Below are 27,547 nucleotides of genomic sequence, written 5' to 3'. Positions count from 1 at the left end.
GACTTAGATACTCACATACACACCCTAAGACACCCTGGGACACAATAATACATACACTGAGACACCCATGGACAAACTGATGCATTCACTGGCACACATTTATACACAAACTGAGACACCTTGGGACACACTGATACATACACTGGCACACCCATGAACAAATTGATGCATTCACTGGCACACTAACACACTCATTTATAAACACACTCATACACCATAGGACCCACTGATACATATACTGACACACCAATGGACACACTGATAGACTCATCGATCCACTCAGACATTCTCTCATACAGACACTCTGACATCCAGGGACACACTAATACATACACTGACACACCCATGCCCATTCTAATCCATTCACTAACACACTCACACACTTACTCATACACACACAGAGAAACTCTGTGACTCACTGATAAATGCACTAACACACCTATGGATACATTGATGCATTCACTGACATACTCACTCATATACACACTGAGACACCCTGAGACTCACTGATACAAACACTAAAATACCCAAAGACACTTGTATCCATACACCTATCAACATACAGACTAAAATACACTAGAATAATCGAAAGTCAGACACTGCCCTTTGTTTGATTGAATGGTGGTTCAAAAAAGAACCATATTGTTGGGGTATGTTTTTGTAAAAGTTATTTTGTTGTGGTTTTTTCTTACCTTCAAAATGTTTAAACCCAATTTTAGTGAAAACCTAAATGCAGAAACTTTGCATTTCCAAAGCACAACAGTTGCATGAAAATAAAATGAAAAAAGACCTAACAGCGGTGCTTTTATACCTGTACAAATAAATCTGTGACATTCTTCACCTCCCCTACCACAAGCTTGTGGCAGGTGGCACAGTGGGTAACCATGCCTCCCGATTTGGTGCAGGTAGCTGGAATTATGATCTCTGCAGGAGTGGCATTGGGTAATGAATGATAATCCAGCTGCGGCATCTGAGCTTCTTCCTTCCCTCTCCCTGATTATCAGCACATATGCCTGCTCGTGAATTGTGAGGATATGTTTCCACATGCTTAATGTTCCATGGCTATATTTTTTTTGCAGTGCCGCAAGACCATTCCTTTCTGCAGGGGTTACATTTTACAATTTTTGGAGAGACTTTCTTTGCACCACAAGGTATGGTGAAAACTGCCAGACCTCACTCTCCTTTCTCGATGATGAATGCAGTTCTTCATCCTCTTCTGGAATTAGCACTGGTGTTGCAGGTGTAGGTGCAGCACTCCCATTAGCAATTGTCAAAGCACCGTTTGTGGAAGGTATCCAAAGAGATGTTTCTCCTACAGCAGCTAGAAGAAGAATAACTGTTTTAGGGAGTGGTCCTACTCAAAAATAGGTGTGGTCCAATATTGACCGATAAAATGGGAGAACCTTCTTTCACATTGAGTGGATCCGTTGGTCTGGAGCTGCAGAATCGCGAGTCTACGTAAATTGTAAAACCACCTATTTATCAAAAACTAAATATACAGGAGGCATTTGGAGCTTCCAAATATGTCCAGCCGTATGGTACATTTACAAAAAGTGACTCCTATATACCTAAAAAAAAATATGAAACCGTGATATCACTGATGACTTCTCAAATGACATCACTGATGCCATCATCCACAGAACCACTCACACGCCCACAGACAACCTCTGATTCACCCACTAATACACAACCCTTTCACAGACCGATTCAAATATTCACACACCCACTAACTCATCCATAGACACTCTCACACACCCATTCATTAACTGATACAGACACTAACACAACCACTGATTCACCTATACAAGTACTCACACATCCACAGATACATCAGTGGAGCCAGTCACATACTTATATACTCAACCATATAGCTACTAAAACTCTAACTGGTTCTCGGATACAGCCACAGACATAGTCACTCACTCAACTATATGCTCATTCATACACCTACTCACTCACCAATATAGTCACTCACAGACTCAGTCTTACAGACATACAGAAACTAAAGCATCAACTCATATACCCATACAAAGCCTCAGACTTTGAGTCACTCATCCATAAAGATACTCACACAGAGAGTCTCAGACTTTGAGTCATTCACCCATAAAGATACTCATACAGAGACTCAGTGTTACAGATAATAACACATGAACTTAGTTGCTTATACACTCCCTGTCATAAGAATATACTAATAACCCACCTACACAGTCACTCACTCCCCTATATACTCAGTAGACACCAAGTTATTCAATCCAACACCACTCATGCACTCAGTCACTCACTAATACAGCTAGTCTCACACCCACTCCCTCACCTATACAGTTTCTAACACACCTTGTCACTGATACATACACCACTGTCACACCCACAGATCCACACATACAGTCAATCACAAAGTCACAAACTCTCCTACACAGCCACGTTTACACCCACTCTCTCACCAATGCAGGTAGTTGCACACCCACTCAGCCACTAATAGAGAGACTCACACAGCCACACAATCACTCATTTAGCTGCGAACACACACCTTCCCTCACCCATACACCCACTAACACCATTACAGTGACTCACACAACCACTCTCTGACCCATACAACCACTCACACACTTACCTATTCAGATATACAGCCACTCACACATCCACTCACTCATCCATACAGCCACTCAGACAGCTATTCATACACAGATTCAGACACTGACACACCCACTCAGATAACATATGTTACAAATAGAATAACTCATTAGCAGAGCACAAATAATACTAATTTAACTTATGCAGTACCTTAATATATATCTTTGAGTCTCAGAAGTATTTACAAAGCACTTACACTCACTGGATGATGTCATCAGTGATGTCATTTGAGATGTCATCAGTGATGTCACTGACCATGTCATGAGTGATGTAATATGTGAGGGCAGAAACAGTGCTTTACGAGGCATAAGTTATAGTTAGCTCAGGTAACTATAATTAGAATTTAAATGGTTTTGTATGAGTGAAATGTGAGCGTAACTATTACGATAACGTCCCTGTAACCTTTGTTTTTTCAGTAAATATATTTAGCAATAAAACCTAGTGATGCTCGCCACTGGGTTGTTATAGTTAGCCACGTTTCCATAGGAAAAGCATTTTTTGTTTTGTTTATAACTTTGGCGTTACAAAACTTTCCCAAAAATGTTCATATCCACTTTTGTTCCATCCTTGAAATTTCATGGGTGATCTGTCAAGTGGGACCCAAAAAAATGGAGTCCCAAAATGCATTTTCGCAATGCAATTTTCCATAGGCAAATTAGACACTGCTACAACCAAAATGGGGTCCCTGGGGCCTAAGTTGGCCCAAGGAGGGGGGAAGTCTGCGGCCACATTCCCTTTTAAAAAAATCATCCCCCAGGAGATGAGGCCCCCGGGGCCTTCACTGGTGCTGGACCCAGTTGATGGGGTCCCTGTGCCCACCATCGGCTCAGGGAGGGGGTCCGTGCACCCCTCTCCCCTCGGATATACCTACTCCGAGAGATGGCATTCACAGGTGCTAAATAGGCTTGGTAGGGGGGCTCTACTGCCGCCACGTTTTTCTTTTGTTGCATCTCCCATTGGATCGCTGCACAATTTGCCTTTTTTTAAGTTATTTTGGCCACAGGGGTCCCTTTGGGTCCTGCTCATGGGGCTTAGGGAGGCAGGGTATCCCTACCCTGCCCCCTTTTATAATTGTTTTAAACAACCTCTGGGTAGGGGACCAAGGCTCCAAGTTCTGTAATGGCTGTTAGCAACATTTTTCTCATGTTACTGGCAGCCAATCAGAGTGCTCGCTCCCGCAGGAGTCTGACTCTCATGAGAGCAAGATTGCCCAAGGGAATAATATCTCCCTGGGCCAATCAGAATGCTCTATTATTGAATTGGTGCTCCAGTGAGACTCTTGTGAGACTTTCACGGACACAGCCATCCAGATATATAAATATTTTTGTACCTTTATTTTTGAATGAGTTTATGCCAAATCCCAAAAAGCACAATCTGCAGACCAAGATCTAGCTTCCTGCTAATTTTGGCGTAATTCCGTTCAGCAATTTTTGCGGTAGTGCTTTTTAAAAGATGCATGAGGAAATTTGCTTTTTTGACTCCCCCCCGTTCTCGACCTTTGCTTGATGGATCTCCCTGAAACTTTCCAGAAAGGAGCTGAAGTGAATTTACTTTTTTTTCTGAACGTTTCGTGATGATTCACCAAACGTCACCAAAGTTATTAGCAAACCAAAAAACACCTTTTCTGTGAAAAATCAATCCTAACCATAACTACCTACTTGTGCATAGCATGAACTCTAGCTAGTGTAGGAAACAAAAACCAGAGAAGATGATTGAAGTATTTGCACTTAGAGGAAGGTTAGTGAGGTGAGATCGGCAAAAGATAACAAGAAATTGACAGTTCACATGCTACACTACAAGATGAAACTGTGTAATCTTTTTATGTGATGTTCATGTTTAAGTATTCTGCCTCTCCAATCTCATAAAATGGCTCTGTACACTGATTTTAAATTACATCAGTGTAAGCGAGGGTAGATATCAGCGTAGTGGTGTTACAGGTATGAGGGCCTAGCAGGTGAATAGATCAGAATCTGAACGCTAGAACGATATGTCACTCAGTAAACGATAGTAAACTGGGAAGTTCTTGATCATTTGTTGTCAGTAGCTTAACACAACCTGCCTTATTTAAGGAGGCACTCTGTTAATGTTGAAATTGCATAGGTGTCTACATGGCAGTGGAACCATCTTGTAGCCCATTGTCTTTGTCCCCGCGTACGATACCCATTGTTCTGTGCCTTGTTAATGTTTCTTACAGGTGTCATGCCAAAGAGGGGTCTGGACGTGTCTTCCTGTGAGGTCTTTCGGTTCTACAGACTGATCACCATTAAGAGCCTTATTGAGCCTGTTTCTATGATTGTGCCTCGAAGGGTGAGCTCAGAGACATATCTTATATTTCCTGCAGAATATTACAGTTTTGCATGATTTTGAAAGAGCATTTATCTTTCAATATCTTTGGTGTGTTTTCTATTAAATATTTTCTTGTGTTTGCGTCAAACTAGACATATTTTATATTTCTATTGTTACACAGATCCATTATTAATCTGAGCCACATGATATCTGAGGTGTTTTATTGTTTAGCTCACATAAAAAGAATGGAGTGAGGGAGAAGCAGAAGTTCATTCAGCTTTCCAGAGGTACTTGTCATCAATCAGAAAGGGGGGAGGGGAGAATGAACCACAAAGGTCTCAATACCAAAGTCTCAGGAATAGTGCCTCGGAGACCCTAAACCACACATTCACAGCCTACCATGTATATAGTCTCCGCTTAGCGTGGTTCGGTGGATGGTGTTGTTGTTAGGTCTGTCTCTTGAGTGTCCCTTTCTTCTAGTGACATAATCTCCACCAGGAGGGAGACTGTCTGGATGTTGACAGTGGTGAGTGACTGTGACACTCAAGTGACAAATTCAATGATGACACTATCACAAAACCACACTAAGCGGAGATTATATACACTGAGAGCTGTAAACGTGTAGTTCAGGGTCTCCATGGCAATATTCGTGAGACTCTGAAATTCAGACCTTAGTGGTTCAAACTCCCCCTTTTTTGTTCTATTGTTTAAACTATATATTGTTTCTTAGTGTAGCTTTGGAACACTTGAAATGTAAGTCCTGTCTGTCAGTGAATGTGAGCTAGGCTGGGAACCAAAGCAAAGTGGCAAAATATTTTACGTCAGCCCCACAATACACTAAGTTTCTAAGTGGTAATGTGAATTTCATTTCAAGAACGTTGGGGAGAATTGAGTCTAAATAGTGTAACTTACAGCAATTTTCTTTAAATATATTCGTCATCCAAGGAATTTTTTCATCATTTCGGTTTCTTCCAAAGTAGCCTGCACATAATTTGTTCAGGGCATTTTTTCAGCTGGTTTAAGTGCTTGACCAATAACTAATTGGATAAATAAGTATGCCAGTGAAAAACATTTTTTCTTGATACTAAATAAACACTAGGTAAACATAGTTTTGCCTTAGGAAACACAGCACATTTAGGATGGACTGTACAACACTGAAAAATATAGTGATCAGAAATTCCATTTCACTTTTTTGCCATAAAATAAAATGTGATCCTATTTGATGACACCTGGATGACCTTATTTCGTAAAAATATACGAGTCTTATTTCATTTCAACTCAAGGCAAGTCACAAGAGACGAACACAGTTTATCTCCGTGGATTATGTTGACTAGTGCACCCATCGCTACTTTTAAAGGCAGACCGATGAAACCTGTAACCAGAATCCCCTTAAGACAAAGTTACAAACTCTGTTAGCCTCCTAGTTGGCAGAAATGTATAATTTCTCTGAATTATAAATCATGTTATTTACTTTAGTATTACTTTGTCATTTTTTGCAAAGGCATATTTAAATGTATGGCTATATCACAACCTATCCCCACAAGTGTCTGGGAATCAGCAACATTTCAATAATTAGATTAGGGTTTAAAGGACTGTAGTAAAATATACTTTTTGTAAGAATATGTAGCATTGAACTTTAGTTCTATAGCTCAGTGTTTTTTTAATATGTTTCTGGGCATTTCATATAAAGCACACAAAACACAATTTGCAATATTTATTGGTCGCATACATATTACCATCATTAAGTGTTAACTTTTTGCTGGTCAAAGCAATGTGACAATGAGACTCTATGGTGATATTATCAAACAAAAATACATATAGGCTTTCATTTTTACTTGACAATGTGATCATAGTTGTACAGAGTGCTTTGGTACAATCACAAAAGATATGTCAATATTAGCTATAGTTAACTAGAAACAGCATTTATGTAACATAATAATCGATTAACGTGAACAATCCCTTGATGGATAATGAGAAAGGTAATTGGCACTTATACATTGGAACATTGGACAGAGTTTCAGTTCCTGGGTTGTTTTGTAAAGATCTTTAAAGACTACTAGGGTGTGTGAGTGGGAGCATTGATGTATTGGAACAGTCAATCAACCTGGATATGGGAGCCATGCTGATGTAAAGTTTCTATATAATTAAGTTTGGGATCACGACATAGTGGCATTGTGTCTCTGCAGCCCTAGTTGAGGCCAGAAACACACAATTCATCACAATCTCTCCCAATTGGAAATTTATGGAGACCATGGGCAATGCTACAATTTCACACGTAGTGAAGCTTTTAACTGCTCCTTCCATGGTTTGATAGCTGGCTTTGCCAGTGACAATGCCGGATTCTTATCTTATCTTATCTTACCACTCTTAAGAATCCTTGGCCGACTGGATCTTTTTATCTGCTGAGAAGTGTAAAGGGGAGGAAACCAATATCTTCACCATCAACGGTATGGATCAATACAATTTGACTCGGAAAGGATCACTGACTCTGAATTTCAGTTTAGGGGTTTTATTACTAAGCCAAGAATAACTGAACATACAAACACCTCATGACGAGGTTAAAGAAATACATAGGCACTAATATAAAATTCATTCTACGTACTAGCCTAATCCTGTGAAGCATAAAAAGAATGAGTAACTCTAAAAATAATAGACATGCGATAACTGCTCCAATATCTAAATCAGTCTTCATGGATACCTACAAAAGTATCTGTTAATCTGTCGCTACTCTATCACTAAGTGGCCATCCCTACTTAGCATCTCCCAGACAAGATCGAGAAAAAGGTGTCAGCTCGTGAAGACTTCCTAAGAAGTACACTCACGTTGAAAGGGTCAGTAGCCAAAGCTACAGATTCATTCTAAGTCTCCTTCCTCAGTATTGATCCCTTCCTTCTATCCTCTAACGGCTCTCTGCTCCATCTGCCTCACCTCCCTCAGGGCACTGTCCCTAACACAAAATGATAACTCAATAGAACACGCCCCTGAAACACCTCTTCTGGCCGGGCACCTCTTGTAGGTAACTTTCCACTGAAACTTGTACTAAGTCCAGCAGCGGTTGGTATGTCCCTGGGTCTCAGGCTTCTTCAACGAATTCCCAATTATCAGCATTCCGCGATACACTGTTTCAAGTCTCCTCCACACCTAACTCCTAAAACAAAGAGCATCAGTCTAACTAACGAAGACGATGTCCTTGCACCTGCAACAGGAAGCATGTGAATGAAATAACCTTGCACGCACATGACATCTGCTGACTGTCTTCAACTGAGAACTTTTCCAGGGAAACACATTTCGGGTCTTCAATTCAGCTAACATAAGAAATTACGAATAGGCCTCCCACAGCAAAACATGGACATCCATTAAGCCCCGTACACAGCAAGGATTACACATATTAATAAACATTGCATCTGCAAGCATTACATTTCTTCACCTTAGGGCAAACTTTATGGTGCACGTTTGAATCTAATACAATATTACACATTAACTAATTCATTAGGCCTTTTGCAATAAGCGGTTACATTTAAATGTCATTTAACAATACATTTCGTTATTACACCACATTTCTAATGATTTCTTTTAATATAACACACGAATATATGCAGGTGTGGACTATCCATGATTATGATGCACCCCTACAAATTTCAGAACATCATGGCGCTCTATCACCAGTATCAATAATAAATCAGCAAATCCTATAAGGTAGGCCTCTGGAGTAGTGTAGGTTTTCCTTTCTTGTTACAGTCTTTCGAATATTTTGAACCTAGCATCAGAAACCATCTATCTTTTTTCAGTCCTCTACAGTCGTTGATGGTGGATGCTTAACATATGTTTCTGCTGCTCCTGCAAACATTTCTGCTGTTTTTACTTCACTTGAGCCTGAGATGACGTGATTAACCTATGTAGAGCACCGCAGGTGCTGCGTGTGAGCCTGGCTGCTCATAAAGTCACTAGGCACCCTCTGCTGGTAGCTTGTGGGAATGGCTCCTCATAACAAGTAAATCAACAAGATGGAAGGTAAATAATGCTGCCCAGTTTAACATGCGGGCAATAAAAAAACAACAGTTGAACTTCCAGCAGCTCTATTATTAATGACATCACTACAACATAGCAGGGACAGTTGTCACTTGCAACATAGCAGTGACAGCGGTAACCTGGCATAATCCTTGCACAGCCCTCAAGTAACTTGGCTCCTAATTTAAGCTGCGCATGACTGCATTGTTTGAAGCCCAGTCCTCAATCAGTTTGGCTCCTAATTATTGCTGCACATGGCTGCTCTGCCTGAGAACTTTCGCCATTACCACATTTATTGCCCTACAAAAATAAAAGGGCGCAACTGGGCCCTAACCTATTACAATAACTTATACTGCGAATGGCTCCTGCCACGGTGATTCAGACTGAGCAGGGCTCCTTTTCAGGACATAGTGGCTTGTAGGGGGACATTCTTGTATTAAAGAGTTAATTGTTAACACTCCCTTTCCTCTACCCCGCGACTGCCTTAGGTATTTTCCACAGACAAAGAAATCACAGGGTAAGGGTGCAATTTGCCAATTCCACCCTCATGTTGGCCAAGCGTCTACTACCCATGCACTGGAAGGCCCGGCACCCCCCCCCCCCCCCAGCTAGCTCCTTATGGGATAAGACAGTATTTAGATGCGGAGAAGCAGAAAGCACTGCACTGCGTTGAGAGGAGGCCCGTCGTATTCACGGGCGTCCTACTGCTGTTGCTCGGGACACTATGCGTATAGTACAAGGAACTGGCTAAAGAGATTCTCCCCTCCCTCACTGTGCAAAATGTGTAGGCCTCAGGTCCCCTGATACCCTACCTCTCCATCACAATACATCAGTGTTCACACTGCTCCACGAACCCCCAAAGTCTGTTTCTCAGCATTACACTATTATTGCTCGTCCACCCCCTAGTTCCCTTTTCCAAGTTTTGCAACCTAACCCTATTATTCATTGGGTCGCCCTCATCCTTTTAGTACACATAGGAAGACAATTTTACATGGCAGTACGTTGCTGAAGGGTTCTCTCATTTTACTTTTGCATCAATATGAGTTAGTGCAATTCACTCCTAGCCTATTGTTTCTGCAGGTACTGAACCTTGTTTTCTTTCATGTACTGTAATTGAAATATGTCTAAACCTTGCTACCTGTTTTTTATGTGCTACAACTGCTAATGTCTATAGTTGATAAAATCCCAAACAATGTTTATTTACCAGTTACAATGGGAGAAAGCAACAATATGTGATAGAAATCTGCTTTCTCATCATGTTAGTAGAGAATGTGTGCTATTTCATTAAGTTGTAGTTTGTTAATCATATTAGGGAATAGCTAAGCTTTTTGTGATTAGTAATATTGTATTTGTTGAAGTCTGACATTGCGAGGGACTTTCTTAAGGTATTCAAGGAACTTATTTCAGTCTTTGTCACTAAGAGTATGACCTGACTCCTTCTCTCAGCATAGTTTCAGCTTGGTGCAGAGGGTAGTGAATAAAGTCACTATTAATTGCATAAGACAGATAGTCTGTAACGCACTGTATTTTCCTCCCGTGGCAATATTGCGCTACTCTCATGAAGCAGAGTGAGGTATTCCGTAGTCTAGCCTGTTGTAGGACCAATCAAGCCATCTCATTAATTTATACTGACTTTAAAGCATTCTCAAGCTCACGCAGATATAAATGAGCCAATCGGCACGCGAGCCATTGTGTTTGTTCCGCTAAGTACTGTAAGTTCAAAATCAGCTACCCCTCAATCTTCCTAATCTGGCTGTCGTTTTAAGGTGATTAGGGCCTCTGTAGGGCGGCTTCTGTTCCCAACCAAATCTAATATAAGCAATCTATTTCTTTAAAATATTTTATAGGCAGAACGCAAGGTACATTTGTGTAATAGCAGAGCAGACAAGATAATATCACCATTTTAGTCAATGCTATCTGCCCTGCTGCCCTGCTGCTGTTACAGGGAGAGAACACAAAAGGTGACCTAGGATTGCAGTGATCTTACTGCATGTCAATTATATTCCTTTCTATTACATTAGCTTTGGTGTGATAGAACTGCACCCCAAAATATTTAAAAGTGGAGGCTTCCAATTCAGGGAGAATGTCTTCGGGGGTATCCCATGTTAATGGGGCTCTGGTTCCTAAAGAGTAAATGTTTGGCCTATCCCAGTTCACTGCCAGACCTGAAACGGTGCCTAAAGCTTCAAGTTCCCTAATAACCTCACTGATGTTTGTCTCTTCTTCTCACAAATACAACAATAGGTCATCAGCATAAAGTGAAACATTATGATATGCTGTGCCTTTTGGAATTACCCATTCTGTGCCAATCTGGCGAGGTTGTGATGCAAAACGTTCTATTGATAGGGTAAATAGGAGGTAGGAGATAGTGAGATCACTCGGTTAGTACATGCTCATGCTGTCTGGAAGGTATACAGGACCTTAATTTATGGGAAGCTTCTCCCCCCTGCTGAAACAGTCCTTACTTTGTGAACAAATCTCCAGCTAAGGTAGTCAAAAGTCTTCTCAATGTCGGCTGAATATACAGCTGCATTAGGCCATGTCATAGGTAGTCCGTCTGCTCTAGAGAACTGCCCCCGCACCAAGCAAAGATATTGTATCCTTCACCTCCTGTAAGAAAATGGGATGTCCTACTTCTGTTCTATCCTGGAACGCCAATTTTGGCAATGAGATATCTTTTAGGTAGTCATCTATATTAGAGTCTGGCCCATTGTTACTTTGGGCATGCAACCATTTGTAATAGTCTAAAAAGCATTTGTTAATAGTTTCTTGAGACTGCTGTAGAGACCCCTAGAGGTCCGGAATCTTCGTCAAGGTGGACCCACTTTTGTCTGGATTAGCTAGCCAAATCAGAAGTCTGAGAGGTTTGCCTCCTTCTGTCTGCTGGTGAGCCAAATATGCTGCATAGTCTAAGCAGTGTTGCTTCTTGACTAGGAAACCATGTTCTTCTTTAGCTTCATTTAAGAAAATAAAGGGGCGATGTGTCTACAGTCATCTTGTTCTCAAGGTCATGGAGAGGCTTGTCAATGCATCTACCTGATGATTAATTTGATTCCTGACCCCTACAGTTGTTTGTATGCAAAATCCTTGAAGTGTTACATTTAAGGCCTCCGATATATTGCAGTTTAAATCAGTTGAGCCCTCATTTTCTTTGAAGTAATATTCTATGAACTTCCTACTGATGCGCAGAATGCTGGGTCTTCTGGAGCATCGAGTTGAAGCCTCCATGTGGTGTGGGTGTTATACCTCTTCCCCATGAAATATGTAATGTTACTGGATTATGATCTGATATGGTTCGACTTAAATATTCAACCATGCTAACTGTCTTGTGAGTTACAGATGAGGGGAACCTTTTGGTTCCTGACAGACTCCATAGAACAGTGACGTAAGTGCATGTCTGTGGGTAAAAGAATCCATGATGACTAATGTTCAGTTAACAGTTACACACTGAGGGAATAAAGACCTGTAATACCAAGCTCCATGTGTGGCGTGAGCATTTACAAGTACCTGTGCTGAGGAAGGCTGCGTGACCCGAAGAACTGAGAGTGCTCTCCTGGAGAAGTTTCCCTTGTCCAGCATACTGCTCATGCATGCCACTTTTGCAGCAATGAAAGTGAAAATTGATGGTTGGCGTATTTTAAGTCAACGCAACACTTCAGCCAGTGCCAGGCCTGTGAAGAAAGTGAGGGCCTTACCAAAAGTTGGTTGCCGTCGGCTAGCAATGTTCTGATAAAGTTGACACAAGAAGTACAGTGCCACATGGAGACACGGAGCCGTCATTCATACAGTATAGCAGTGTTAAAGACAGCGACTACCAGGTACAGAGAAGTGCTAAAGGCTGTGTTAGCCGAGTGCATGGAAGCACTAAAAGCAGAGACAAATTTAGCATCAAGAAACGCTAAAGGCAGTGACAACCAGGTACAAAAAGTGCAGTGAGAGGCAGCATCCAGGTGCAAGAGAAAGCTGTGAGCAGAAGCAGATAAACACAAAGAGATGCTAAAGGCAGTAGAAACCCAATGCAATGCAAAGAGGTGAGAAGGGTGAAGAACCCAATCAAGAAACAAAGCCACTACTCACTTCCAAAGAAGAGAAGACCAGACCTTATAGCCAGACAGTGGGCACGATAACCCAAATGTCAGCACGTGGCTAGTGCGTGACGAGGGTGCCGGTCCAGACGGGCAGCAGGCGGTGCCAGAGCAAGCTCCACTCCCAGAAGAAGAAAGTTCCACAGATTATGTTGCAGTCTCATTCCTAAAACAGCTGCTTCCTTTGACACTGCCAAATGGCAAAATATTGATGACAGATGCACTGCCTGGATCAAAACTTTGATGATTTAATTGATGCACTGGAAGAATCAAATCACAAAAAGATCATTAAATACCTGATTATTTTGGCAGGTGGCTGAGTAAAAGAAGTGACACAAGAAGTACAGTGCCACATGGAGACACGGAGCCGTCATTCATACAGTATGGCAGTGTTAAAGACAGCGACTACCAGGTACAGAGAAGTGCTAGAGGCTGTGTTAGCCGAGTGCATGGAAGCACTAAAAGCAGAGACAAATTTAGCATCAAGAAACGCTAAAGGCAGTGACAACCAGGTACAAAAAGTGCAGTGAGAGGCAGCATCCAGGTGCAAGAGAAAGCTGTGAGCAGAAGCAGATAAACACAAAGAGATGCTAAAGGCAGTAGAAACCCAATGCAATGCAAAGAGGTGAGAAGGGTGAAGAACCCAATCAAGAAACAAAGCCACTACTCACTTCCAAAGAAGAGAAGACCAGACCTTATAGCCAGACAGTGGGCACGATAACCCAAATGTCAGCACGTGGCTAGTGCGTGACGAGGGTGCCGGTCCAGACGGGCAGCAGGCGGTGCCAGAGCAAGCTCCACTCCCAGAAGAAGAAAGTTCCACAGATTATGTTGCAGTCTCATTCCTAAAACAGCCGCTTCCTTTGACACTGCCAAATGGCAAAATATTGATGACAGATGCACTGCCTGGATCAAAACTTTGATGATTTAATTGATGCGCTGGAAGAATCAAATCACAAAAAGATCATTAAATACCTGATTATTTTGGCAGGTGGCTGAGTAAAAGAAGTGATAAAGAAAATACCGCAAGGTGATGAAGTGACATTCTGTCAAATCAAAGAAAAGTTAAACACCTAGGGCCTCATTACGATGGTGGACGGACTTCAGTCCGTCTGCATAGTTTCGGATTTGGGACTGGCCGCCTATGAGGTGGCCTCCCACAATACAAATTAGGATGCAACCGCCTCAGTTGCGGTTGCCCTTGCCACTTGCCCTTGCAACCGCCTTACATTGCGGTGGGTGCTGCTGGCTACAGCACCCACGCAATGTAAAAAAAGCACTGTTTACATTTCCCTGCATTACGTGACAGGCACCATACGGTGCCTGCCACATGATGCATGAAAATGTAGGGGGGGCACCATAGGTGCCCGCCAACCCCCACAAGAAAGTGCCCGGGCTGAAGGGGGGCCCGCTACGGGCCCCCAAGGTCCCTTTCTGCTAACTTGTTCATGGTGGATCAACAGCCATGAATAGGCGGGAGGAAAGGGATATCATTATCCTGACGGTGGTGCCTGACGGGCACCACCGCCATGCTGGGCAATGCGGCAGCTCTGGCAGGCAGTCAAAAAATGACCGTCTTTCCGACCTCCACGTTTCCACCCACCATAGTAATCTGATGGGCAGAAAACCGCAGTACGATGGCGTAGAGCCGCCACCAACGAGCCTTCTGCCATCGTAATCAGGCCCCAAGTTCCATCGAATGTCGAATGTTGACTATGAAAGGACACATTTTTGGTCAGGAAAGGTAGTGAGCTGGTGAAACGATGGATTAGTTTGTAGAAAGACTTGATTTGCTCATAACGCATTGCAAGTTCAATTAGTTTAACGATGAAGAGGCTATGCGTCTTAGAGTTATAGATGGTTGCCTATCTGACTGCTTCAGATGAGGAATGCTGAAAGAGACACTCAACTTGGAGTGCGTACTCGTAGCTGCCAGAGCGGAGGAGAGAGCTGATAGACAGACAATTAACATTGAGGCCGAAACGGCCCAAAATTAATCAGTGTTGAGTGTGAAAAGTAAGCTGAAACTCTAGGCACAAATCCATAAAGTAACGTCTCCAAAGAAAAAGAGGGTGTGTTTCCGATTTAGATTTTTCTTTCCACATAAGGTTAGATGTCCCACCTTTGGACAGATATGCACAGGCTGCGGGAAACAGAACCATTTTGTAACAGTCTGCAAAGCAAGGGAAAGATCAAGTGTGTCACATCAGGAAAACAAAATAGATGGCAGAAAGTTTCAGGTGCAACGCTCCACACAAACCCACAAAGCCAAGCGGCAAAATCTGTTGAAGCAAGTAGAAACTGAATGATGTCAACTGTCATCAAATTTTTCATCTAAAACTTTGTCACCATCATTGTCGAGCGACAGTGAGGAAGATGAGTGTGCAATGTCAATGTTCACTTCCCTATGTCGTGCACATGTAGGGTTAGCTTCTTGCAAGGAACAATGCTGGTCAAAGCTAGGCCGACAAGTTAAAGTTCGAAATTAATTTGGAGACTGTCCCAAGATCACACTATAAGTGAATGGGTGATCCATACCTTTTATCATAGGCAGTCGCGTGTCGATAAATATTATGCCAGTGGCAAAGTATAATGAACAATCTCCAGTGCCCCGTTTACATCCGTCGAATACCAAAGTGTATATGCGGGCTGCTTCGACACCACTGCAAAGTCAAGGTTCAATCATAGCAACTGTAAAGCATAAAAATACAGAAATACAAGTGCAAATTCACGTTTTGCCAGGCACTTCATCAAGTGCATGTTTACTCGGTTCAGTACTGCTACTGACATGGGGCTGATTTCTGTTAACTACAATGTCAATGCCTTTCATGAGATAGTGAATCAGTTTTCATCTTTTTTAATGGATTAGAAAGGCTTAAGACCATGAAAGTACAACTTTCCATAAATGAGGACATTGGTCCTGATGCTCAACGACTTTGTTGAATTGCATTCCATTTACAAGAGGCTGCTGAGAAAGAACTTGATATCTTATTAAAGCATGACATCATTGAGCGATCCACTGGTCCAACGCCATGGGTATCACCCATTGTGGGCGTGCCAAAAAAGGATAGTGGAGGTGCTGTGCATATCTGTGTTAATATGCGCCAAGCAAAAAAGGCGATTGAAAGAGAACGACACCCAGGTCTGCAGGGTGCCAACGTGATTACACAGGTGAATGGAGCAAAAGTTTTTTACCGCCTTGATTTGAACAAAGGGTATCACCAGCTCGAACTGAAAGAGAATTGCAGATACATTACTACCTGACCTTGACTCATGTTGGTTTGTTTCGATATAAAAGGCTACGTTTCGGAGTGTCATCAGCTGGCAAAATTTTTCAGGATGTCATTTGTCGCATAATACAGCCAATCACAAATGCTTTCAATTACAGTGATGACATCGTTTTTGGGGCCACACTAAAGGAACATGATAAAGCTCCTACACAAGTGTGTTGTATACTTTCTGATGCAGGTCTCACGTTAGATGCGGTAAAGTGTGTGTTTCATCAAACCAAACTGATGTTCTTTGGCAATGTCTTTTCTTATGGAGGAATTACACCAGACCAGAACAAAGTACAAGCCTTGTCATCCACTTCTTCCCCACAAGATGTAACTATGCTGAGACCCTTCCTTGGTATGACCAGTTACTGTTCAAAGTATACACATGACTTTGCCACTGTGAGTGCCCCTTTGAGCGGCTTATCAAAACAAAATGTCCCATTTAAAATGTCAAGTAAGTGTGAACAAAGCTTCAAGAAAATCAAGCACACAATTGAGAACACAATCGAAATGGCATACTTTGATCCAAATTTGCAGATAGTTGTTGTTGTTTATGCAAGCTCATTGGGGTTGGGTGCCATCCTTGCCCAGCGCACTGGATGTCTCAATGCCCCATGACATATTGTGGCTTATGCTACCTGACATTTGTCAATGACAGAACATGCTTATTCACAACCTGAAAAAGAAAGCCTAGCCGTAGTCTTGCCTTGTGAACATTTTTGTGTTCCTGTCTTGAAAACATTTCACAGTTGTTACTGACCATCAAGCATTGCTCACCATTTTCGGCAATCCTAAAGTCAAGACGCCCCTCTCATTGAAAGGTGGGGGTCGTGATTGCAGGAGTATGATTAAACGATTGTGTATTGTCCAGGAGATGATCAAAACCCTGCTGATTACTTCTCACATGTGCCAATACAGTGTCATGGCACTACTTCTAAAACGGCTGATGCCTATGTTAACTTAAGAACAAATCTTTGCTGCCACGAGTACTGACATGGATGTGCTAATACTCAAACACATTATTTCAAACCAGTCATGGAAAAACATGCTTGATCTCTTCATGATGACCTTAAGTACCAGAAGTTCAAAAAAGTGCAAGAAGAACTTTCAGTTACTCTAGAAGGCATTCTCTTATGACGGTTGATAGTGGTCATACCCGAGAGTCTGAGACAACAATTTATTGAACTGGACCATAAGGGACAACGTGGGGTTGTTGCTATGAAACGAGCTTTACTGGACCGAGTGTGGGTCCCCCTTCTTGATGAAGGGTTGAAATAGAGATAAAGGCATGTCATTTATGCAACTGTTTGTCATCTAAGACAACCCTACATCCGTTAAACATGCCTGATCTCCCAAAAGCATTCATGGGGAATATTGCAATTGATTTCTTTGGACCCCTTGACAATAGATCTACTAGTAAATGTTGATGAATATTCCCATTTTCCCCTCATGGAAGATTGTTGTCAACTACTCATGACAGAGTCATTGAGGGACTAGAAAGTGTTTTGCAACTTGGGGTCTTCCATCGATTTTGATGTTTGACAATGGCCTGTCTTTCAATAGTCAGGAACTGAAAGACTTTGTCACTCATTTAAATATCAAGCATCAAAAAAGCACACCTCTCAAGCCACAGGCGAATGGTGTGGTTGAGAGAATTATAAGTACCCTCAAGAAGACCGTTCAGCACGCTGTGCTGAAAAATCTTGCACTCAAATCAATTCTTCAGTCTACACTTTGTGCATACATGTCAACTCCCCATTCTGCCACAAGTGATACTCATGTCGGTGGGAGAACCATGGGAACGAAAGTGCCACGATGGGCTACTGAGAGATCTATTGACCTTGATAAACTTTGAACTACAGATTTGTCTCACAAACACAAAATGACAGCCTATGCAGACAGACGTTTTTGTGCTTGAAGTACTGTGTTCAACTGAGGATTTTCAATGTCATCGTCAGGCAGAAACTGAAACGCAAGTCTGATGCTCCTTTTGATGCTGACCCACTGAAGGTTGTAATCAGTAAAGGATACATGGTGACATCCTGAAAAAGTCCATTACGTGATTTTTGTTGCATTTCAAGCACCTGCCTCGATCTTCACCAACCCCATATGTCAGGAGTGAGACTTGTCCGCCTGAGAATCCAAAGTGCCCAATGACTGTACCTTTGTCTCTGTCATCACTGCCAGTCATGGACACTTCTCCAGTATGTCTGAGCCTCACGTGACCAGATCTGGGCAAATGATTTGAGCACCAAAACTGCTTATTGAAGTGTTGTTATGTATATTTGTATTATTTGTACTTTTTATTTAACAAAGTTGAAGATGTGGTGTCTTGTGAGTTAGAGATGATATGACCCTTTTGGTTCCTGACAGACTTTGCTCCATAAAAGCAGTGACATAAGTAATTGGGTGCGGGTAATAGAGTTCATGAAGTAGAATGTTCAGTTAACGGTTACCCACTGAGGAATAAAGACATGATCATTTACAAGTACCCGGGCTGGGATAGGATTCTACACTAACCAATGATAAGAAGCTAGGATGGTCAATTAAGTGATCTAAGGGGACATGAACATCATGAACTGCCAAATAATAAGAGTTTTCCTGTAGGTTTGGATGTTTGACAGCATATGTCTAGGAATGACCAATGCTATAAACAGTCACTGAGTGCCTTGTCTGTGGTGTGCACTGGAGTATTTGGGAGTGGTGGGTAAGATTGTTTTAAGTGTACACCCAATATCTTTTTGACATCTCCACCTATCATAGCTCAGCGTGAAGGCCATTTCGGTATTAGAGGGGAAACGGAGGAGTATAATTTTGATTGACCTCTGTTTGGTGTATAGATACTACCAAGCTACAGATGTCTACCATTGAATCTGCCCTCCACAAAACCTATCTGTCATTATCATCTATAATTTGGTTACAGATTTAAAACTGGACCCCGGGACTGATCCGAATGAGCACCCCTCTAGCATATGATGAGTACCTGGTGGATACAACTCGCCCCCTCCATTTAGTTTGAAACATATGTCCCTCTCTTTTTGTCAGGTGGGTCTCCTAATGCATTGCCAAGAGTATCCCTCTGCAGCATAGCTATGAGTATATCTTATACCGCTTAGGTGTGATGGACATTCGCCGACATTCCAACTTAGAAACGTATGTGTATTTGACCCCATTCATCTGCAAAGTAAATTGGTTTTGAGTCTTTAGAAGAAGCCTCTATCCAGGTTAATAGTCCAGAATTTGTGCTAGGAAGTGCCATCTTTTGACAATCTGAATCCATCCCCCTCCCCGTGACAGGTTCCTCAATTTTTTTCACCAAAGAAAAAAAAAAAACTGTATCTGTAAGCGAACATCAAACTAAATGCATTTGCTGCACGAGATCACCTGCGAAGGACAAACTGTGCTGTGATCCAGATATGGGGGGGGGTGTTATGTGACTGGCCCAGGAAGACAAGAAGGAGCCTAAGGGGTGTAAAGTTCACTTCTCATGAGCCCGGCTCGAAGGTTGATGGACACTTGTGATCGGGATTAGCCACCTTGGGTACCACCTCAGTAATCAGCACATATCATAATAAACAAGTATTGTGGCATGCAGATGAGTTAACATTTTTACACAAACAAACCAGAAGGAGTAATGCATCTCTGTCAGAAACTCCTAGCAGAGCAGAGTAATTCATCACTAGTTTGCTATGTTACATTGGGTAAATACAGTAGACTTCTCAACGCTAGAGTCAATTTCATTTTTTTTAATGAGAGTGGAGTGCGTCAGAGTTATTCAGATGAGTTGTTGTTTCCCTGAAAGTCTCTGCTGTGGCAATGACAACTCATTGATTCCATTGGATGGGGAAGGGTGAGGAGTGACCAAGCATGCGAGATTTCCTGGAACGTTTCCCAACTCATCTTTTCGCTAAGCGGTCCTGCAAGTGTTGTATTGTGCCACATCCCTTAATCGAGCCTGTCGCCTCACATTGTGCAACCCACTCTCAGGCCTCTGCAGGCCCATTGAAGAAAAATGTCTGGCTAGTAATAATCTTCACCTTAGCGAGGAACAGAAGTGTGTATCACAAGCCCATCACTCTGATCTTTAATTTAACCTCTGTGTAGTTGCCTCTGCAGTGTTCTACAGTGAGCGTGTATCGGGAAATACCATTACCTTTCCGGAGCCAATTTCAAAATGTCTTTCTTGGTGGCCACCCTGAATTATAGCATCCTTATCTCTATAATTGAGCATCCTTGCCAATACCAGTCTAGGAGTGGCTTCAGGTGGCAGTGGTCTTGCAGGGACATGGTGAGCCCTCTCCACAGTAAAGCAGAGAGAGAGCTTGATTAGGGCTACAGTCTTATCCAACTAGTTGTCTATGTAAGGAGAAGTGATTGTCACCCTCTTTACCCTCAGCCGGACCAAATAATGCGGACATTGTTCCATTGAGCTCTTCCTTTTATGTCCTCTGCCGGGCTTCTAAAAACACACTTGAGAGGTGAGGTCTTGTGACTGTTTCTGGATATGAATGCCTGGGGCTGAAGTTCTTTAAGGGTTGGTTCCGTATTTTTCACTCAGTCGGATAACTTGTGCTGATCCTTCCTGAGGAGGCCTAGGTCTATAGCCACTCCACTGACCTTTGGTTCAAGCGTGGTCTTGGTGTCCATGATGGCCACCAGGATTCTCTCTATTGTTGCTAGAGGTTGGTCCTACTTCTTTGCACTCTTGAATGGTCAGGTTCGGACATGGGCATAATTACATCTGAGTGGGTAGAGCTGTTGAAACTGGAAGGGACCCATGGCCTCACAGGAGCAGTGGAGCGGATCATCTTGATGAGAAGCCCCAGCCCACCTCGCCCAGTCGGTGACAAAGGAGGGAGTCCATGGGGTGATAGGAGGTAATGTAGACTGGGTGCACAAGCAGGTGTCCTCGAAGACGCGAAGACACCGAGGGGCCCTTAGCGTCAGGCGAGGATGTGTACAAATGCCCAGGTAAAATGGAGTTGTGAACATTTTCTGTTGGTAGGTATTCGACTGGTATTACTCTCAATATGTATGGGACCTACACAGACCACCCTTAAGGTCTGCTTTTCAGTTCCTTGGTCACTGAATTAGATCTATTACGTTGTGCGCAGGAGGGATCATTAAAGGTGGTTAGAACAATCAATGAGTGCTCAAGAATCCAGGAGCCACATTAGCAGCAGGATCCAGAAGAAGTACCGGAGTTGGCTTTCGAGCAGAATTCAGGACGTATCCCTTCTTGTGATGACCACATCACTCAATCTATTGTAAGAGAGTCTCATAGAGGCCCAAGGGACTTGGGGAACGGTTGAGCGCCAGATTTCCTACAGCAGCCTCTGTGTCTCAAAGACTCCCGGCAGGCCATGTGGTCAGCAAGTGTTAATGTGTCAGCAGTAAGTAGAGGCAGTGCAGGGTACAACAGGGTCCTACCAGCTACTTTGTTCCTGGCAGAACTAGCTGCTAAGGCTGTCCTCCACAAGGACTCACACGATTCCACCCTAGAGCAGAGGCAGCCTTTGGATCCTTCCTCCATGTGGGTAGTCACCACCAAAAGGTTCACCTCAGAAGAATGAGGGAGGCACCCGCCTCAAGGGGGTCCTGAAGGCAGTCCCGCCCCTTACATAGAGTATCAAAGGTCCAGGCCCCTCACATGGACGAGCACTTAAGTGCTAAACCCCAAGTGCTGTAAGGAGATCCAAGAGCCTTACATCTGAGCCGCCGGCATAGTTCCATCACTGTACCTTACGTTGTGCCTTAATTATACCATTGCTGCAAAGGTTGGACAGCACAGGAATGTATAGAATGGCTACACCTTGGTGGCGTAACTCAAAACTGCAGCGGCTTCCGGGCTCCGCTGGGCTCTTTTTTTTTAAATTTATTTTTTAAACACACTTTATTAAAAATATATATTCTTTGTGCGGTAAAACCAAAATGTATACAAACATGCATAGATCGTTATCAGTATATTGCAGATAGTAGCACAAAACTTAACCAGCAATCCTCAATTAGTGTCTAGCCATTGATGCCATACACCTGAGATACAGGTTGTATTGCATGTATATGTTAACATCAATGCTCGGTATAGTATAACCATATTTAAGTGTCTGTATATTGACACAACTTTCCTACTTCATTACCCCCCTCTCACCCTTTACTGGCTCTACACCAGACAGGACTGGCAGTTATTTGTACATCCTAGTGTCCACCCTGTACCCATATTTACTTATATATATATATATATATGCTACGAACTGCAGCCAATAACGTTGTATACTTGTGTGGTACTGGGGTCATTAATACTGTGAGAAATTAAGGTAAGCGATAGCAACAATATTATGCATCGTCTACTCTGGGAACTGGCGTAGGTTCTAGGGTTTTAAATGCTTCCATTAACCGATCCCATTCCATTCATATTAAGGTCTTACCTAGACCTCGGGCCTCTTCCCGCCTAATGGCATCACCTTCTGCACCTCCCCAACGTACCATCGCATCGTGCCAAGTGCATACTAAAGGGGCCCTCACTGATTTCCAACGCATAGTGATGGCACGTTTGGCAATAAGTAACTCTAAGTCAATAAAACGGGTTTGCACCTTCTGTGATTTAGGGCGGCGCTCCGCTGGGCTCTTTTGACTGCTCTGGGATCAGTAACTGTTCAGTGTGGTAGGTGGGGGATGCTTCGCAGGTGCAAGGCAGGTACTAGTCACTGCCCATCCACCATTTTGGGATCACGGACTGGGCACACTGCGATCATTGTTCACGTCTAGGAGGTGAGGCATCCTTTAAAACTGGGGCGTCTACCCTCCTATGGTTGCCAGAAGTCTCCACCTGTTCCTAAGTGAAATAGATCCAATAGAGACTGGGCCGGCTCAGATTTTCGCCATATTCTGTGCCCAGGCCACGCCCCCAGCTTAGGTTTAAGTTTGGTTCCCATTCCCCCTCTGAAGCTTCTTTCTTTTTTTCTCAATAATTTATTACGATTTTCCCTCATGAGGGGGACAATTACCTCCGAGCATGGGTTTCTCAGACCCTGATTACGAGTGGGGTGTTAAATTCCTATATCCTGTTACCACATTATTGAAATTCAGAGTAATTTAATAATTACCGCACCCCTGTAATTTCCCCCTGCATGAATTTGGGCAGGTCAAATATGCTGAAGTTTACTGGGTGAGAATGTGTGGTAAATACAAGTATCTGCCCAATTTTTGTGCGTTAACAATTGAATTCTGCAAGTTTTTCCCCATTTACAGAGTACAAACTTGGAAAAGAATGTATTTACTGTATTTACCCGTGCTGTCGGTATTTAAGTACCTCTTCCTGCTCACTCTAAATCGATGCCCAAAGCCTTTCCATGACCTTCGATGTAAAAACACATCACCCCAACAATTCAAAAACATAAAAAAAGCTTTTACTACCACAGTTTCTAAATAACAATTAAACAGCAACTTAATCTGTATAGGAGTCTGTCTGCTGTCACTTTTAAAGCAGCTTTTTGCTTCTCTCTGGAAGACGGCTCACCTCCAATAAATGACACATCATTCATGCACCACAACAGCAAGAGGTAAGTCAGTTTGCATGCGCGCTGCCATGACGTGCCATTCCCCAACTGCCTAACACTGGATCTTGGAGGGGACAGCAGGTCTGTGCCACACAACTTCAAGGACTGACTCCTGTGTTGCAAAGTTCATGGAGGGTATAACTTAGGAAGAGGGGAGGCTGGAGAGAAGGGGGAGAATGTGTTCATGCGGCAAAATCTCAAATATTTAGCAAAATGAGAGTGGAGAAATAGGAAGAGGGAGATTGAATATCCATATTGCAGCTTACTAAGAATTAAAATCTTTCAACTGACATCAGTCTCATAAAATTAACCTTTGTGCTGGCCACGGTTCTGATTAAAACCTTGGTGCTAATTCAGTTCAAGTGCAAACTCTCAATCAGGCATTTTATTTGCCACACACTAAATACACGTGTGCTAGTAGTCCATGTGAACATGTCTTAATCTGTGCTATTTGCCTGCAGGGTTTCTGAAGGTAAATCCCTGTTAGGAATCTTGTTGGCAAATAGTACCAAAGGCTTGCGCCCCCTGGGCTTTCACGGGTGTTACAATTTGCACACCGTTTGAAAGCCTATTGTTAGACTTGGCATCTTTTGGCATGTCTCCCCTGAGATTTTACTTTCTGACCTCCTGGTTTTTTAGGTCGAGGGACCGTCCGGTCTGCCGCAGGCAGAACCGGGAGTCCGGATATCTTATGATTCTTAGAGTGGCTATTTAGCCCGCCTCTCTTTTTGCCTCTCCTCCATTGGCTGGCTTCCTAAACGGAGGCCAGCCATTGGAGGAGAGAGCCGTCCCTCCAAATAGGCTCCGTCTTTTTCAGATTCGGGGGCGTGTTCCGTGCTCTTATTTCCACTTTTTAGCCACGCCTTTTTTTAGGCGTGTTTTTCTCTCCTCCAGCCAATGGCAAGAGGAGAGAAAAAGATACACGCCCCCGAATCCGAAAACGCCACTGCGTTTCTCCGAGGCATTTCTGCTTTGCCTCGGAGAAAGGCGGTGGTGTTCATGGCGTCCTCTCCCCCTGCTCTCGGCTCCCTCGGTGCTCCCGTGTCTGGCTGCTGCTCTGGTCTCTTCCGCCTGTCCTCTCAGGCTGTGCACACAGGTATTAGCCACTCCCTCTTCTACCCGGCTGTCTTTCATTCCTTCCTTTGCTCTCCACCCTCTCCATAAAGTACAGCGCGTGCACTTCGCTCTTCTATGCCCAATGTTGCCTTTGGGCCGAGCTGCTGCCTGGCTTCGGCACTGGGAAACCAGTCCAGAGTCCCCGTTTGGCCTCGACATCCTGTGATTCTGGGCAAATCACTTAATCTCCAGGTGTCTTAAAAAATAATAATGTGACTTTGTGTAATGTAATCTGGAGGTCATCGAAAGCGCTCTAATGCCCTGGGATCAAATCCGAGCTAAAACTGCAAAGAATAAAATAAAAATCCGAGCTCTCCGAGCCTTTCCTACCTGCACACGCCTATCCTCCCTGTCTTTGCTTTCAGTGGATCTCTGTCCTTTCACTGCCTCCCCTCCCCTCCCATCCCCTCCCCTCCCCGCTTGCTAGTCAGTTCCAGCACTTGTTTCCTTCTCTACCCCCATTCGCACCCCCCACCCCCCTTCCATACACCTCCCATGCCTAAGTAGGCGCCTCGTACATCAGCCGCGAGCCCCGGAGCACACAAGAGTCGTGGAGCGCGCCGGGATTTGCCAGTGCCTCTTCTACCCGGCTGTCTTTTATTCCAACCTTCAGACTAAACATATCTCTGCAGTGGGTGCATTTACCCACTGAGCCGCTTTTACCAACTTTTCAGAAAGGCGCATGCAGTGAAATCCTAAACCTTTGCTTCGTTTATTTTTTATGGGGGAATACCTCCAAATCAAGGGCTTGGTTATTCATTGTGCAACAGGTCGGTGGCACCGGGACCCAGAGATGTGAGCGGGACCTGCTCCACAGTTACAGCAGTGTTTTAACTACCAATCGAAGAGATGAGTGGTCCAAACACCTTACTTAATATCTCCCGACATCGAAAGTACGCCCCGCACAACCTGTCAGCATCTCCATTAGCCAAGCCTACAAACGGAGCAAAATGTGCGTTATTTGCGAGTTCCCTTACTGGAGTGTCTTGAGAGGTGATTACATACCAGGACCTTCGTTTCATGGCTGGTCCTCAGCAGTCTGCTCGTGTGAAGGTCGAGAGGTGAGCTAGGCAAATGGCTACAGAGTGGACCAAGGGTGTCCAATGTAGGTCTTAGCGGCAGGCCCCATGCCAGCTACTGCCAAATAACTGAATTCTCTTTTATAGAATCATACCTAAAATATGATATGTGGATTCTCTGAAAATATGTCCTGGGTATGGTCCTCTTAGACCTACTTTGGACACCCCGGAGAAATCCCTTTCACCAAAATGCTTAAATTGAGTTTGGGCGTAATGGAGACTAAAGAAAGTTTAAGTTTTTTTTTTACAGTGCCATTAAAACGTAGCGCACGATGCGGCAGTCTTGCGGTTTCGTAGCACTGCGCTCAAAAGGCCTTGCTTTTGCATAACTGCGATGTTCTTTATCAACCGCGGAAGCACAGAGGCTGCAGCGGAGGGCTTGGCCTGTGGTTAAACTTCTGGCATATTATTGGCTGGTCGGACTGTGGCAGAATAAGGAACGTCACCTGACCAACCATATGCCGGACTGGAGATGAGCCGCTCAGCGGCTTTGTGAAAAGGCACACACTAAACTTTCCCTAATTCAGACATATGGTCTACAGGTTACACCCACGTCACGCATTCATGTACATCAGCCACCTGTGCTATTTCACTGGGACTATAACGTGCTCCTGCAGGGCTGATCTTCGCATCAGGAGAATGAACCCACTGAGAAAGCCTACTGGAATGAGAATATACGGTCAACATATTATACACAATTTTCTGCTTTTACTACTTTAAAGGGATTAAAGCCCATGGAGAAAGGCATGGTGTTCATGGCGTCCTCTCCCCCTGCTCTCGGCTCCCTCGGAGCTCCCGTGTCTGGCTGCATGTGTGTGTGTGTGTGTGTAGGTGGCCCTGTGGGTGGCTCTATTAGTGTGTGGGTTGCTCTATGTGAGTGGCACTCTGTGGGTGGCTCTGTGTGTGTGTGGGTGGCTCTATTTGTGTGTGTGGCTCTGTGTGTGGGTGCATATGCAATAGGTCTCGCATTTGAGAGTGATTAAGCTAATGACACTGTAAATCCAATGCCATTTCTTTAAATGTTTTAAAAACAAGAACAAAAACAAAAATAATGTCATGAGCAATTCCAATAGCTCGAATTTAACAATGCCGAGACCGTTGCATTGTAAATGCTTGTACTGTTTTTGCTGGTTTAGTGTCCCTGCGCACTTTCTCACTGCTGATCAGTGTTACAGTGCAAGTGCTCCTGTTATAAACTGTGTTATGGATTGGTGTTTCCATGATTGGCCTATTTGATTTACCTGTCAGTCCTTAGTAAAGTGCATTGAGCGTGCCAGGGCCTGTAAATCAAATGCTGTTAGTGGGCTGCAGCACTGGATTGAGCTACCCACGCAAACGGCCTGTAAATGTAACTCTGGCCTGCCATTGCAGAGGCTGTGTGCAGTCTGGTACTGCCATGTCGACTTGGCAACTGTACCCACTTGCCAGGCCCTAACATTCCCTTGTCTTACATGGCAGTCACCCCTAAGGTAGGCCCAAGGTACCCCTGTGGGCAGGGTGCAGTGTTTGTG

General features: G+C 43.5%; 1 protein-coding gene across 1 annotated transcript in view; it reads left to right on the top strand.

The window, feature by feature from the left end:
* CORO2A (coronin 2A) overlaps window positions 1–27,547 on the top strand; it is a 408,458-nt gene that overhangs the window by 331,984 nt on the left and 48,927 nt on the right. Inside the window, exon 9 of the mRNA XM_085636611.1 lies at window positions 4,826–4,938. Within this exon, the coding sequence (XP_085492737.1) occupies window positions 4,826–4,938 (113 nt within the window). The remainder of the gene's footprint in view (window positions 1–4,825; window positions 4,939–27,547) is intronic.

This window comes from Triturus cristatus, chromosome 2_1 (genome assembly GCF_964204655.1).
Source record: "Triturus cristatus chromosome 2_1, aTriCri1.1, whole genome shotgun sequence".
Classification (NCBI taxonomy): Eukaryota; Metazoa; Chordata; class Amphibia; order Caudata; family Salamandridae; genus Triturus; species Triturus cristatus.
Note: the sequence above shows the minus strand (reverse complement) of the source record. Positions and strands in the feature narration are given on the sequence as shown.